A 15,643-nucleotide genomic window follows, 5' to 3' on the forward strand; every position below is an offset into this window, starting at 1 on the left:
GCCTCTGGGGAGGCATTTGTAGCTGGTGAGCTGGCTGTCTTCAAGACAGGCCCCTCGGGGTCCACCAGCTGGGTTACTTTCCCAGCCTTGCTTGACTATCGCAACAGCCTAGGAGGCAGCGGAAATAATCCACATCCCACGCTGCTTGTTTTCATCCTGATGGGCTGCTTGTTGTCTGCACACAGATCGCTCCAGAAGGCGTTCCTGGTGGGGCGGGAATGAACAGTCTGGGCTGCATACAGCGCTCTCCCCACTCATTCCACGGGGGCCTTCTCGTGTTAGACCCATGGGGAGACTTTAAACTTTCTACCGAGTCAGCCCCTGCTAATTCCACCATTAATAACAATAATAGTACATACTTTTGAGTGCTTATTAGGTGCCAGCCACAAGTCTAAGACTGCATGTACTAATTCCTTTAATCCTGACCACACACAGAGGCTAGAAGCGGGGTGCTCTATTATCCCATTTTACAGATGTGGAACAGGGATGGTAAGTTCCTTGTCTAAGGTCACGTGAGGCCTTTGATTTTGGACAGGGAGGTAAATCCATGATAGGGAAATCCCAGGTACTCAGAACGCCCTCCCCGCAGAACCCCGTGTTAACACAAACCCTCCCTGTCCTCTCTCTCCTCCCGCCTCCTCCTTTCCCCTCTCATTCTTTCTTGCAACCTTTTCTAGTCCTTCACCTTCCAAGCTCTGCCAATGAGGCACCTCATTGTCCCTCTCTACTGCCCTCTCCCGACTGGGGGGAGGGGGGGCCTTCCTTGCTCACCTCATGGCTGCTGCAGGGGAGAACCATCAGAACCAACGTGGGGGTGCGCTTGGCCCACTGGGGGTGCCGGGTGGGCAGGAGGGAGTCGGCCTTCACCCCATGGCAGAAGCCCATGTGCTTTGTCCATTGCAGCATCTCGGGCTACGGCGCTGCCGGCGGGAAAGGCGGCAGGAACACCATGATGAGGTCCCACGGCGTGTCTGTGCTGGGCATCTTCAACCTGGAGAAGGACGACACGCTGTACATCCTGGTCGGGCAGCAGGGGGAGGACGCCTGCCCCAGCGTAAGTGCCAGAGCAGAGTTTTCTCCTCCACATGCAGCCCGGGCCCAGGGGGGCCCTCGGAGGGCACCGGCGCCCCTCACACTCCTCTGGGGGCTCAGGATCTAAGATGGCAGGACCCTCCCCTTGTCCTGCCTGCAAGTGCCCCTCCTTTTCTAGGTCTTTTGGGTCCTGGGAAAACTGGGGGTGAGCCTCTTGGGGTTTCACATTCCCACAGGGACCAAGGCTGGGGCGCAGGTTGCCCAAAACTAAAGGACTGCATCCCATGTGAGTGGGCAAATGGCTCTTCCTTTCAGCAGAAGTACGAGTTGAAGCCACTTCCTAAACCTTCTTGCTAGGGCATCGCTGTCTGTGGCCATATTATTACAAACAGAAAGATACCAGCTTTAACATTTCTTGTTCCGCTCTTAGGCACATATACTAGTATGTCCATAAGTACAGAGAACAAGGTCTGAAATATACACGTCACTGGTTGTTTCTGGGGCGGGGACTGGAGTTGAGGGTGCTTTATCAGCAATGCCTGGTATGGTTACAAAAAGAATGCGTTCATATAGTATTTATCATTTGTGTGATTAAAGCTTTTTAAAAATGTAATGCACAGGTGAAAGCTGGAAGAACAGGTAATCCACTCGCCCCATTTCACAGATGAGAAAATGGAGACCACAGCGGTGAAGGGACTTCAAAGTCATTCACAACACAGGACAGAGTAGGGGCTTGGGCTCCTGTTTTTGCTGTGCCCACCCTTGCTTAGGCCTCAGTTTTTATGGCCTTTTGTTCTTTTCCACTTATAGCCCATCTCTTGACAAGCCAGACCACCATTCTCTACAGCCCCAGACACAGCCTGTCCTTCTCATTTCTGGTCCCACTTGGTGTCTAGCAGTCACACGGGAAAACTCCAGCAGCAGGAGCTAAGAAAGCTGGTGAAGCGCTAGCTGGTTTTGCTCAGTGGTTGGAGCCTTGGCCCACGGACTGAAGAGTCTCAGGTCCAATTCCATTCAAGGGCACGTACCTGGGTTGCAGGCTCCATCTTGGGCCCTGGTCAGGGTGCACACTGGAGGCAACCAATCGTTGTGTCTCTCTCACATCGATGTTTCTCTCTCTGTGCCTCTCCCCCTCCCTTCCACTTCTCTAAAAAAAAAAACCTGGTAGAGGTCTGACATGACCAGGAGCATGAAAAAGTGCAGACTAATGAAGCAGCCGCCATGCCAATGCCCAGCACCTAGTGGCTTGCCTCTGGCTGTGCCAGGCCCCTGGCAGTGCTGGCTGTCCTCACAGGAACTCAGCCCCCTGCAGGGCGTGTCCCCTTGGGGCCAAGCCCCACCCTCACTTGCAGCACAGCTTCCACCTGGGGCAGGGAGTAGCCTCAGAGGACAGATGTGGGGACAAGGCCTACTGAGAAAGCAATTCAATTCCACAAAATAAGCTCAGGGCTTCTAAGAGCTGGCACTGGGCTGGGAGCGAAGCATAGCCTCCCCGCACCACCCGCCGCCCCCACCACCACCACCATGTTATGGGTTAAAACAAAACAGCAGGCGTAAGCTTCGCAGGTACAACCTTGTGAATGAGGACTGTCTGGACTCCAACTTTTACTCAGCAACAATAATCAGGACTTTCCAACCTGATATAATATATTAAGTCATTAAACTGCAGGCTGCCGTAATGTTCACAGGAATTTATCGAGTGCTAATGTAATTCTTTCATCTAAGCAGAAAGATTGCATTGACTTTTGCAAGGGACTTTTACTTGATTGGATTGTAATCAGTTATGTCTTTTCACAGGCCTGCGTCCTCTTTTTTTTTTAAATTCAATTGTAATCTACTTGTTCCTCTGGTTGCTGCACTTTATCATTTCATTAATCAACCAACTCCTCTCAAAGTTGGTGGATGTGCAGGGAGAGCTCAGTTCTTAGCCAGGGACAGAGGGCAGTCCCCTCTTGCTGGCCAGGCAGGCGCAGCATGGGCCTGGGGAAAGGAACTGGTCTTCCCTGTGCTCCATCCTCCAACCCCCCGGAGTCACTGGCAGAAGGAGAAAGACCTCTTACAGGCACTACCTCAACCTCTAGTTCTCCAAAATGGTGTCTAGAGGGGATCCTCTAGAACAGTGGTTCTCAACCTTCCTAATGCCGCAACCCTTTAATACAGCTCCTCATGTTGTGGTGACCCCCCAACCATAAAATTATTTTCGTTGCTACTTCATAACTGTAATTTTGCTACTGTTATGAATCGTAATGTAAATATCTGATATGCAGGATGTATTTTCATTGTGACAAATTGAACATAATTAAAGCATAGTGATTAATCGCAAAAACAATATGTAATTATATATGTGTTTTCCGATGGTCTTAGGCGATCCCTGTGAAAGGGTTGTTCAATCCCCCAAGTGGTCGCGACCCACAGGTTGAGAACCGCTGCTCTAGAAGATAAAGTGGACTCAGAATTAAGCTGCGGGAGTTGCCGGCTTTGCTGGTTCCGCTCACATCCGTGTAGTTGCTCTTCCCATGCGCTTGGCCACATGGAGCCCGGAGTGGGCCCCGCTGCTGGAACCCCCTGCAGGGATGTACATCCCTCAGGCCCCGCTTCTCCACTTCCTTCCTGGACTCATCTGGGGGCATGATGCAGGGCTCTTTACATCAGCACTAGTGGCATTTGGAGCAGATAATCCTTTGAGGTGGGGGCTGTCCCGTGCACTGTGGGCGGCTAGCAGCATTCCTGGCCTCTCCCCACCAGATGCCGTAGGATCCCCGGTAATGACAATCAAAGATGCATCCAGACGTTTCCAAATGTCCCCAAGGGAGCAAAACCACTGATCTAAATGTCAAACCTCACCACCACCACCACTCGCAATGCCAATATTGTGAGAGGCCGGTGCACACCCACACAGCTCCCTGTTGGTTCAACCGTATTCAGCAAATATTTGTTAAATACATACTGTATGCCCATCACTGTTCTAGGAACATGGGATATAGCCATGAACATATATCTAAAGAAATATCTTTGCTCTCAATATCTTCCTTTACATTCATGCCAGGGGTGGAGGGATGAACAGACAATAACTAGTTCATCAGTTTATTAGTTAATCAGGGTGTCCCAGAGTGACGTGTTAGAGCATATAGGAGTAGGTAAGGGGAGCCAGATGTGCCAGCGTTTGAGGCAGGTTGCAGTTTTAAACAGGGTGGCCAAGGAAAGCCTCCTGAGAAAATGGCAATTGAGCCCTGGCTGGTTTGGCTCAGTGGATAGACTGTTGGCCTGTGGACTGAAGGGCCCCAGGTTCGATTCTGGTCAAGGGCACATTTCCAGGTTGTGGGCTCGATCCCCTGCTCTCATCATTGATGTTTCTAACTCTCTCTCCCTTTCACTTCCTCTCTGAAATCAATAAAAATATATTTTTTTAAAAAGAGAGAAAGAAAATGGCAGTTGAGCAGAGTCCCGGAAGAGGTGAAGAACAAGGAAAATATCTGGGGAGTCCAGCAGACAGTCCACGTCCCTGAGGGCGGAGCACGCCTGGTGTGGCATGCAGGGAGCAAGAGGGGGAGTAGGGGAGACATGCGGTCAGGTAAAGGCCAAGTCAGACCCTTGTAAGGTCATGTTTAAGCATGTGTAGGAGTGTTGAACGGAATAGTGAGAATAGTGAGCTGATACAGTTTGGGCTTCTAAAGGCCCACTCCTGCTATAAAGGAGAGAACAGACCCTGTGGGCCCAAGGGAAAAGTCAGGCAGTGAATTCAATGGCTATTTCATCAATCCCAGCAAGAGATGCTGGTGGCTTGGACCAGGATGGTAACAGCAGAACTGGTGAAAAATGGTTGAATTCTGGGCATAGTTCAAATGTAAAATCCAAAAGGATGTCCTGACCGATTAGATGATGAACTGAGAGAAAGAAAGGGTCAAGGTTGACTCCAAGCATTGAGCCTGAGCCGCTGGAAGGAGGAGCTGCCGACACCTGATGGGGGAATGCTGTGGAAGAGCAGGTTGGGGCGCAATCAGGAGTTCAGTGTTGGGTGTGCTGGCTGTAGAGCGACGTCTGGTAGACAGCCCAGCGGGGGCTCTGGTAGACAACAGGAGATGGGCCACTGGAATTCAGGAGAGAGGTCTAGAGTGGAGACACCGATTTGGGAGAAATGAGCATAAAGTGGAGACAGGATGAGCAGTACAGATTGAGAAGACCAAGGACTGAGATCTGGGGACCCCCAACAGGAAATAGGACATGAACCAGCAAGGAGGCTGAGGAGGAGGAGCCAGGGAGGTAGGAAGGAATTCAAGAGGGTGTGCAGTCCTGAAGGTCAGGTGAGGAAGCTGTATTATGAAGAAGGGATCAACTCCACCAAGTGCTGTTGCAGGGGCAGCAGGGGGTGAGCTGTAGTGACACAAAGGCCCTCGTCCAGTCCATAGCTCCCTCCTCCCCACTCCTGCAATCTCCAGCATTTGCATCCCCAAGCGCCAGAGCCCCACCCCCCCACCCCCACCCCCCACCCCCCACCCCGCGCCCCCTTTCCCTCCCCGCCGCTGCCAGGCAAGGAGAGGAAGAAAGGGAGCAGGGTCCGAGGGGATGGACCGCCTTGGCACCACTGGTTCAGACTGGGCAGCCCCCGATCTACAGAGAAGGGGGCAGGTCCAGGGAGGTTCTGGCCTCAGCCAATGTGGCTCAGCCACTCGCCAGCCGAGCCTGTTCAGAGGCCAGCCTGAGCCCTGGGTCTGTGCTCCGCCCTCCCAGCTGACAGCCACATCTCCGTCCCAGCCCTGGGCTCAGGCCGGCTGCCCCTGGCATCTCCTGCCCTCCTTCCAGCAGTCCCTCGGCCCGCCCCAACCCCAGCCCTGGACAGCACTGCACAGACATCGGAGACATGTCAGCTTTGTCCAGGAACCATTCCCAGCCTTCCACCCACACTAAACCCACTCTTAAAAATACCAAAGTACTCCCATTGTTAAATCCAAAATGCCATAAAACAAATCGCATCTTGGCTCTTTAGCTGGAAATTTCTCTGGTGCTCACTGCCGGCACCCCTGCGTGCTTCGGCGTAAGGAGGGGCTAAAGATGAATGGCCGCATCCACCGCTGGTTACACAGCAGCATTCGGTGGAAATCTGATGTTTGATTGGCCTTTTTTCTATTAAGTAAAAGAAAAGTCATTTCCTCTGAGGCCAGGTCGATGTTTGTGGCCAAGTGGGATGGCTCTTCCTGAAGCACTGGCCTCTTTATTCGGGGACCCAAAGATCCGAGTCACAGGGAGTCCCAGCACTCCCGGGACCCGATGCCTGGGCTCACAGCAGGACATGTGTGGGCCCAGAAGTGAATCCAAAATAAGACAGGAGTCATTTATTCAGTCCCAACACGTGCAAGACACCGTCTCTGCTACACACCACCTCCCGTGCCTGTTCCCCTCGCACGCGGGGGTCAGACGGAGGCCTGCCCACAGCTGGTCAGGGGTGTCCGACAGACCTCAGGGCCCATGGCCTCCTCGGTGGCAGACACAAGAGCTCTAGTTAGGGCTATGGCAGGGGAGCTCTGGAGGCAGGAAATGGGACATGAGCTGCCCAGTATGGAGAAGCGACTTCCACAAGGATGAGCTGGGAATAAATCTGAGTCTAGCCTCCCACTGTTTCTTTCTCTTTCCACGAGGCATCAGACCTGCAACTTCCTCCCCACTGCCCAGTTCCTTCTGGGATCGTCCCGAGGCCCCTGCATGATCTCACTTCCAGTTTCGTTCCCTCCACCCACCCCCCTCACACTCCCTCCATCTCACCACTTAGGACCTCTGTCACCTGCTCTTCAGAGTCCAGAGGACACTTCTACTCCTGCTGAACCATCTCTCTGACCTGAGATGGACTTTTCTGAGCCAAAAAGACTCCTTCCCCAAATACCCCACTCACTTCTGGGTTCGTGCTACTCTCTCCCCCTGGAATGCCCTAACTTTCTCTCATTCTCTGTGTTTAAAAGTCTATCAGATGTAGTATACAACATAGGGAATACAGTCAATAATGTCCTATTAACTGTGTATGCTGACGGATGGTTACTAGACTTAACATAGTGATCATTTCCTAAGATGCATAAATGTCAATCACTATGTTGTATACCTGAAACTAACATAATGTTCTTTAATGTCTTTTGAAAATCTCCCTATCCTTCAAGGCCCAAGTAAGTGCCACCTCCTGCAGGCAGTCCTCCCTGATCACCAGTCAGCAACAAAGGCTCCCTCTCCCTCCCCCACTTCCCATGCATTTTCTAACTAAGCTATCCTCATGATCCTTCTCTAATACTGCCCAGAGTGACAGTATTTGGGTATATTTTTGGTCACTTCAACTCAACTCTAAGCTATTTGAGAGATAGACACTATCTTTTTAAAAAATATATATATATTGATTTCAGAGAGGAAGGGAGAGGGAGAAAGAGACAGAAACATCAATGATGAGAGGGAATCACTGATTGGCTCCCTCCTGCACACCCTCTACTGGGCATTGAGACCACAACCAGGCATGTGCCCTTGATCAGAATCAAACCCGGACCCTTCAGTCCACAGGCTGGTGCTCTATCCACTGAGCCAAACCGGCTAGGGCAGACCCTATCTGTAAACATAGAAGATCTGTCTGCTGGGAAGTAGAGAAACTTGGACACAAACCTGAGCTGCTTTTTGTTTCTGCAGACAAACCGATTAATCCAGAAAGTCTGCATTGGAGAGAACAACGTGATAGAGGAAGAAATCCGCGTGAACAGAAGCGTGCACGAGTGGGCAGGAGGGGGCGGAGGAGGGGGCGGAGCCACCTACGTATTTAAGGTGAGGTGGGCTGTGCCAGCTGCCAGGGGCAGTGACTTCTGCGTGTCATGGGGTTGCCTCGCGACCGCCCCAGGAACCAAATGCCACTTAGTGCCATTTAAGGATGAGGAAAGCGAGGCATCGGGACACGGGCTCCCTGTCTGTCCAAGAAAGGCAGGGTCTCCTCTCGCTGCTGTACCAGCCCGATTCACCCCAGGCCTCGGCCACGCCTGCCTCAGCGCTCCAGAGGGTCCACCGTGCCCTCCCCTGTCCTAAGGTGGACGTTCCCTGCCAGGCCCCCCCACAGGGACAGTGATGCTGAGTGCTTGCTCGGGAGGTTGTGGGGGTCAGAGCCAGAGACCCCCAGGGAGTAAGAGGAGGGAGAGAGCAAAGAGACCTCTTGCCACCAGCACCCAACCTCTGCGGCTCCTCTGTGAGCTTCGGGAAAGGGGCTGCATGAGCAGCGTCTGAGCTTGAGCCCCGGGATGCTGTAACCTGAGCTCGGAGCCCTCAGCCCACCGAGGTATCAGCCGCTGCCGGGCACACACTCAGACACGTTAAACCAGGGCTCTGGCTCTCAGAGGGAAGCCCAGCCCCGTTTGTCAATCTCTGAATGTCTCTCTGGCCAGATGAAGGACGGCGTGCCAGTGCCCCTGATCATTGCGGCTGGCGGAGGTGGCAGGGCCTACGGGGCCAAGACGGACACGTTCCACCCCGAGAGGCTGGAGAATAACTCCTCAGTTCTAGGGCTCAACGGCTACTCCGGAGCCGCAGGTAAAGCAGTCAAGCCCACCTCGCCCAGAATGTTCTCCTGGGGCCATCACACAGCTGTGGCATCTTAGTCACTGATACTTGAGAGGCTGGGAGCTCTGACATGGGTACCAGCCTCCAGGGAGGAAGGGCAGGCGGCATCTTTAGGCCCCAGGGACCATCTTGCTGATGCGCCCTCTGGACTTGTGGAAGGTCAGTGAGAAAATGAGACGGGCACCAGCATTCAGACCGCCAGCCCAGCCCTCCCTGGGTTTTACCAAATGCAACTGGAGGTGAGCAGAGGCAAGGAAGCTGGGGCGGAGTCCAACCCTCCAGACCCCCATGGTTCCTACCTCGCCGGCCTGGGCTGCCAGCTCCCACAGCTCCTCTCTGGGAAAGCTCTTGCTGGAATCTTCGTGGCTGGGCTCTGTGCTAGCTGTGAGAGCAGCCACACAAACAGGACAGGCACTGAAGGCGATGTGGAGTCTCTGATTCTCGGAAATCAGCCATCTCTAAAGAGAAAATCCAATTCCTTTTTGTATTTTCTCCACAATCGGAGTGAAGGAGGGTTCGGGAGGCATTTAAAATTCGAGATTAATTCAAGAAAATATTCAAACTTTATCTTCAATCAAGAGATGGCTAGGGCTAGAAGAAAGCAGAAATGGTTATCGGGTGCACAATAAGGAGTTGCCCCCAGCACTCTTTAACAGCGCCCGGGACACCTGTGCAGGTTTAATAAGTTACAAAGCACTTCCACAGCTATTATACATGTGCTTTTCAAAACAGATCCTAGGGTTTTCCAGAAAGATATTATTATTCCCATTTTATGAGAGTCAGCGAGCTCATAGAAAGTTAGTGGACTTTTTATTTCTCAACATGGCCACAGCTTTATACTCAATCCGTTTTTTTTAAAAAGTTGTTGATGTATTTTTATGTGCATGATTTTCTTTTCCACATATTTGCTCAAAGGCTGCAAGATAGAGTGAGGTGTCAGACACCACCCCAGCTGGGTACTGCGTAGGGCGCAGGGTAGGCGGGTGGAGGCAGCGGAGGTGGCAGGCATGGAACCAGGCCCGTGCGTCCTAATGTATTCACTGTGCTCAGGGCTCGCTCTGCGTGGCCAGCTGCCAGAACTCGCCCAGGTCCCTCACGGAGCTGGGCCTTCCCTCCACCAGCTGACATCAGCACCCCCTCTGGCTGGAGAAGAGGCCGCCACTTGAAACCTAAGCACCTGTAGCTTCCAGAGGTGTCAGAAGGTCCCCACGACTAGCCTGGGGGCTTTGATTGCCTCTGTGTGAACTCATTCTAGGCCAAGCTTGTTCCTGACCTGGGTCTCATTGTCTGAAACCTGTCTCCCTCTTTGTAGCATAATAGCCATCTCTATCCCCAGCTCCCCTGCCCCAATCTTCCCCCCCCCCCCCCCCGACATACACCCAGCCTCCCTCTGCTGCCCCCTCTGAGTCCAAAAGGACCTCCCAGGCCAGCTAACCCTTACAGACCCAGCAGACCTGGCACCGCTATCTCCCCAGGTCCCACCACCCATCATCTGCCGGAGCAGAGAGGGCTCTGGGCGCTTTGGGGGTAGGCTGCCTGTGGAACTGTCACATGAGCCAATATTGGGGAAAGAGGCCCTGGACTCTCAGGAGCCAGCGGGAGCCTTAGTGCGGTCAGCCTTGGCCTCAAGACAGAGGGCACTCTGCCTGCGCTCTGCAAACAGCACCTCCTCCACAAGCGCTCACCGCAGCCCAGGCATGGTCACTCCCCTACCCCCGCCTGCTCTGCCCCTGACCTTGGAGCAGCTCCTCAGAAGCAGGCAGGCACGACACTGCCTGAGCTCAGAGTGGGAGGCCTCTGCACGCGTGTGCTCTGCCTCCAACACCCGGTGAGCCCTACACGTGGTGCTTCATGAAGCGTTTCACACTCACCACCTCTTTCGATCCAGACATCAACCCGCTGAGGCCGTCTTGTTACCCCAGGTTAAGGCTCAGGATGGGGAAGCTCGTGCCCAGTCAAGAGCACAGCCCGCTGGGTTATCCGTGCCTGGTCCAGGCTCCGACAAGGAGCTCTGCGGCCACCTTGGCAGGGTTTTGATAGCAGCTGCCCAGGGAGGTGGGTCCTGGTTCTTACTGAGATGGGAAGCAGCCATGACACGAAGGCCCAGCACTTCGCGCTGGTGCTCACAGAGGGAAGGCCCAGGAGCTCGCCGAGTGTCATGCTGCCGGCCCCCGCCGGCCCCTTCCCCAGCCGAGCACTCTCAGGGCTTCGAGCCCGAGGCCTGCGGGAAGCAGAGGTACCAGGCGTGCACCCATCAGGACGTCCAGCTGTGGCCCAAGCAGGTCTCTTCCGGACAGAGGCCTTGGCCAGGCCCAGCGGCTGAGCCAGCCCAGCCTCACGGGTTCTCTGTCTTCCCGCAGGTGGTGGAGGTGGCTGGAATGATAACACTTCCTTGCTCTGGTCTGGAAAATCTTTGCTGGAGGGTGCCACCGGAGGACAGTCCTGCCCCCAGGCCATGAAGAAGTGGGGGTGGGAGACCAGAGGGGGTTTCGGAGGGGGTGGAGGGGGGTGCTCCTCAGGTGGAGGAGGCGGAGGATATATAGGTAAAGATGATTTGTGTTCAAGGTGTCACCCCCTCCCTCTTAGTCCTAGGCCCCTCACCTCTCCCAGCCCTCGCCTGCCCTCCCCTGGCCGCCCAAGTGTGGACTGTGATGTGACCGTGCACGCCTGCCTCAGCCCGGGCACCAGCCAGAGGCAGGGTGTTGGCTTGCGAGCCAGCATCCTGCCTCAGGGCTTCCATAGCGACCGCATCAAGATCCCGTGTGGTTCTTGATCACCCCCAAAGCCAATGACAAAGGGGCTTTGGCTTCCCAGACTGTTCTCAGAGCCACCCTAGGGATGTGCTGGCTTGAGAACCTCAGAGGCCAGACTTCTGAACCCCATGCCTCCCTTTGGATGGCCTGGCCCCTGTCTTTGCAAGCCAGCTCCCTAGGGGCCTGGCTTGTGGCTTCTGGCCTCAAGGACACCTCACTTTCCCTTTCCTGCCCCAGCCCACCAGCTCCAGAACGGCCCACTCTCCATGCTGATGGGCGCTCCTCCCGGGGGCAACGGCGGGCAGCCCCAGCCCGGCCGGCCCAGCCCAGTCCTTGGGCAAGCAGCTGGCCACTGGCCCGGCTCTCCTCTGGGCTAGCGCAGAGCAGAAGCGCCTTCTGAAGCTGAGAGGCTGGGAAATGGTGTCTCCTCCGTCCCCACAGATTAGGACGCGATGCATGCACACACCGCGATGTTCTGTCTGTGTTTTGCTTTGATGTTTGCCTTAACCAGATGCTCTCTTTTCTAAGCCATGGCTGGGTGGGAGAGCCCGAGGGGGGAGCCCAGAGAAAAGCCAGCCCCAGCTGAATGGAGGGACAGGAGCCTACAGGCACAGGGGCCCTTCCCCCACGTCTCTACCCTGACCCCAGGGGACTGGAGAGCAACTTCTCAGTGCCACTGCCTGGCCAGTCCCGGAGGAGCCCTGGGGCTGACCCAGCCTGGGAGACTAGACCTTGGCCGGCTCTTGTTCACGTGCACTGCTTCCTGCGGCCCCGTATAGTGGGGACGCCTGGTGGGAGCGGGCCTGGACCTGGAGGGGAAGGTGGCCCACACCCAGCATCTACTGAGCCCAGGGCAGCCCTGTGCCTGAGCCTCCCTTCCCTCCCACCGCCCACCCTCCAGCCCCCCCGCCCCAACCCCCTGCATGACCTGCTTACGTGCACATGTGTTGAGATTGGGCACCCACCTCTCTGCGTTAAACTTCTCTGGTTTGCCCCAGGCGGCAACGCAGCCTCAGACAATGACCCTGAGATGGACGGAGAGGATGGGGTGTCCTTCATCAGTCCCCTGGGCATCCTGTACACCCCGGCTTTAAAAGGTACCCCCTCTGCCAGGTGCAGAACCAACTTCCTTAGGCCAGTTCTCCCACCCAGCTGAACCCCGGGCTGCTGGCAGGAGCCCAGGATACAAAGGCATGACTATGGGTCTCATCCCACCAAGTGTCCTGGAGTCGGGAGTGCGGTCTCATGTGGGCACAGAGGCAGAAGCCTGATGACCAGGCAGGCCAGTCCTAGAAAAGGCAACAGCATTAGGGCTGTCCCCATCCCGGCCACTTGAGGAGCAGGCGTGTGGGCCCCCCACCCCCACCCCGACCTGCATAAATACATCCAAACAGCCTCTGCGCCCCCCTCGCCAGAGGCGCCGGGCCCTTCCCACACAGAGCAGCGCTCCGGGGCAGTGCCCTAGGGACAGGGACCGAGAGCCCACACTGGGCAGGCTGGGAAGGGCGCAGGCTGGGAAGGGTGCAGGCGGCACAGGTCCGCCCAGCTAGCCGCCCTCCTTGCCCACAGTGATGGAAGGCCACGGGGAGGTGAACATTAAGCACTACCTCAACTGCAGCCACTGCGAGGGCGACGAGTGCCACCTGGACCCCGAGAGCCATCAGGTCATCTGCTTCTGCGACCATGGCACCGTGCTGGCTGAGGACGGGGTCTCTTGCGTTGGTAAGGGGCTGGGCTGGGGCCCAGAGAGTGAGCCACAGCTGGTCTCCATGGTTCAGGGACACGTGGGACCCAGTCTCATTAACTTCCTGACCCCCCTCCTTGGTCTGCCCCAGCGTGAGTGCTGTGACAACTAGGCAGAGACCTGAGTGTGAAGGATGGGTCGTGGCTCACGAAGGACTCTGAGTCACCTAGTTCCACCCCTAACCCAGGGCATGAACCCCCACATCCAGCCGTCTCCGCTAGAACAGGGACCTGCGCTCCAAGGCTCGCCCTTCCTCCAGGGCGTTCCAGAGCCAGACCTGCTCTGCAGCGCCCACCCCTCGGTCTCCCCAGCCTTTCCAGGGTGTCCCCTGCAAGTCTCCTCCAGACTGGATGACCCTGGTTCAGCCCATTTGCACAGGACACCGTCGTCTCCTCTCCTCCTATGTCCCACGTCTGCAGCTGTTCCAGTTGTCACGTCTCTTTTGAGATGCAGTGTCGGGGCCAGGCAGGACCTCTGTGTGGTCTGTGCCAGTGCGGCGCTGGGACACTCCCTCCTGGGCTCTGGGCGGCGCTCTCGGCCACAGGAGGTGATTCCGAGGGTGCACCCTGTTGTTGGGTCATCCTGAGGTCACTGTCATCCAAGGCCTGGAACGCTCCTGTGAGCCATTGCCGGCTCACCTTGTAGCCTCACCCCGCCATCAGACAGTCCGTATCTTGCATTAATGTCCATTTAGACTTGTTACATGTTCCCTCCGCCCCAAAGCTGCTGCTGAGGGCTGTGAAGCCGGGCGAACCTGCCTCCAGCCCCTGGTCCTCTGAAAAGGAAGGTGGGCCTGTCTCCAGGGCTGAGAGGAGCAGGCGGCTGTGGTCCTGGCCGGGGCGGGCATTTCTGACGGGGCCAGCTCACAGGAGCGTCAGCGTGGTCACCGGTGTCTCCTGGGGACTGTCTTCCAGTGTCGCCCACCCCCGAGCCCCGCCTGCCACTCTCACTCATCCTCTCCGTCGTGACCTCTGCCCTCGTGGCCGCCCTCGTCCTGGCGTTCTCCGGCATCATGATCGGTGAGTGTGCCACAGCCCTGGCTGCCTAGGAGAGGCAGGGAGGCAGGACAGAGCAGTGTCTCGGGCTCTGCACGGATCCCGAGTGACGCTCTGGGTTGTGACCAGGCAGCCCAGGCCCCGCACAGCTGTGGCTCCCTAGGAGCCCTGGTTCTGAACCTCAGCCCGACTCCTGGCTGCTCTCGGGGAGGCGGGTGGGGCACTCTGCAGGTGGGTCCCCAGCTCAAGCACAGCCCCGCCCTCACCCCCTGGACTTCACCTCCAGCTCCCATCCCAGCAGGCACTGCCCCTCGTGGCTCACGCCCCTGCACCGCCTCCAGCCCCCTTCCCGCCACAGGCGGAGAATGCAGAGTTGGTGTGTGAGTTCCCTGTTAGGCCTGGAGCCCTGGCGAGCTGATGGGCAGGTCGCAGAGGGCTCAGCATGGCCCTGCAAGGCTCCTCCTGCTGGAAATGCCCAGGACAGGCGGGCAGGGACAGGAAGGCAGCAAGGGAAAGGCTCAGCTCTGAATCCCAAGTCACCCTATGATCACGGCAGCACAGTTCATGGCGCAGGGAACTGAGAGCTGGCTCACTCGCCAGCGGCCATAGGGGCAGAGCTGGGCTTAGAGGCAGACTCCACCTGTGGGTCACAGTTGCGGGCTCCCTCCCCTGGAGTTAGCCTACAGAACGTTCTCGCTATGCATAACAGAGATAATGCCTTTGCATGGTAGAGCTCTTTAGAATTTTTCAAAACCATTTAATATTGGTGAATTTGTTTCATTAAGACAACCCTAGGCGGTGGGGTGTGGGACAGGGCAGGGGTTACTTTCCCTGCTTACACAGGAGATTAGGGTCCAAGGAGGTCACATGACCTAGTCAGTGGCACTGGGCTTGTAAGCAGCAAAGGTGAAATTAGAACTCGGGTCCTCAGGCACCAGTATAGACGCCAGTTTAGAGGCCTATTCGCTCTGGCAGTTCCACTCCCAGAAGCTCAGTGACGGTGAGCCCGGCTGCTCTCAAATCCATACCATGTTTGCACCACCCGGAGACTGGCCACAGCGAGACACTGAGGCGACCTCTTCCTGAGGGACACGGCTCCTCTGAGGGCCACTGTGGCTTCCGAACATCCCCAGTGCTTTGCTGGAACGTCTTTACACTGCATGGCCATCAAGGGCTGTGACTCAGCCTCCCTCACTCCCCTGCACACGGGGCCAGACTTTCAGCACAACCTGGTGGTTCCCCAGCCTTCCCGGGCCCCTCCCCATTTCCTCTCAGCCATTTGCCCTGTGAAACTCTGCATGTTTAATCCTGTCTTGGGTCTGCTTCTCAGGGGACCCAAACTAATGTTTCTCTGCCCCTGTATGATACAGCAAAATCTTTTATTTACATGATATTAAGCTTTACATTAACCTTAAATAATGTCGATTAAAAGTACACTTTCACATGTTAGTATTACTAAGTGTGATGGAAAGGTTTAGATCACAGAGGAGGAGATGGCGGTCCAGGAAGGCTTCCTGGAGGAGGTGGCCAGCGATGGGCTTCCAGTGCTG

At 55.9% G+C, this 15,643-nt stretch overlaps 1 protein-coding gene across 2 annotated transcripts in view; it reads left to right on the forward strand.

The window, feature by feature from the left end:
• The window catches only part of ALK (ALK receptor tyrosine kinase), a 577,143-nt gene that overhangs the window by 540,433 nt on the left and 21,067 nt on the right, over nucleotides 1-15,643 (forward strand). The window contains exons 13-19 of one of the 2 annotated variants that reach the window (XM_059660239.1): nucleotides 904-1,054; nucleotides 7,687-7,818; nucleotides 8,427-8,571; nucleotides 10,962-11,144; nucleotides 12,353-12,451; nucleotides 12,924-13,076; nucleotides 14,013-14,117. In XM_059660239.1, coding sequence (XP_059516222.1) covers nucleotides 904-1,054; nucleotides 7,687-7,818; nucleotides 8,427-8,571; nucleotides 10,962-11,144; nucleotides 12,353-12,451; nucleotides 12,924-13,076; nucleotides 14,013-14,117 — 968 coding nt within the window. Of the gene's footprint in view, nucleotides 1-903; nucleotides 1,055-7,686; nucleotides 7,819-8,426; nucleotides 8,572-10,961; nucleotides 11,145-12,352; nucleotides 12,452-12,923; nucleotides 13,077-14,012; nucleotides 14,118-15,643 lie in introns of those variants that run through there. The other variant, XM_059660238.1, reaches the window with a different exon arrangement.

This window comes from Myotis daubentonii, chromosome 12 (genome assembly GCF_963259705.1).
Source record: "Myotis daubentonii chromosome 12, mMyoDau2.1, whole genome shotgun sequence".
NCBI classification, from domain to species: domain Eukaryota; kingdom Metazoa; phylum Chordata; class Mammalia; order Chiroptera; family Vespertilionidae; genus Myotis; species Myotis daubentonii.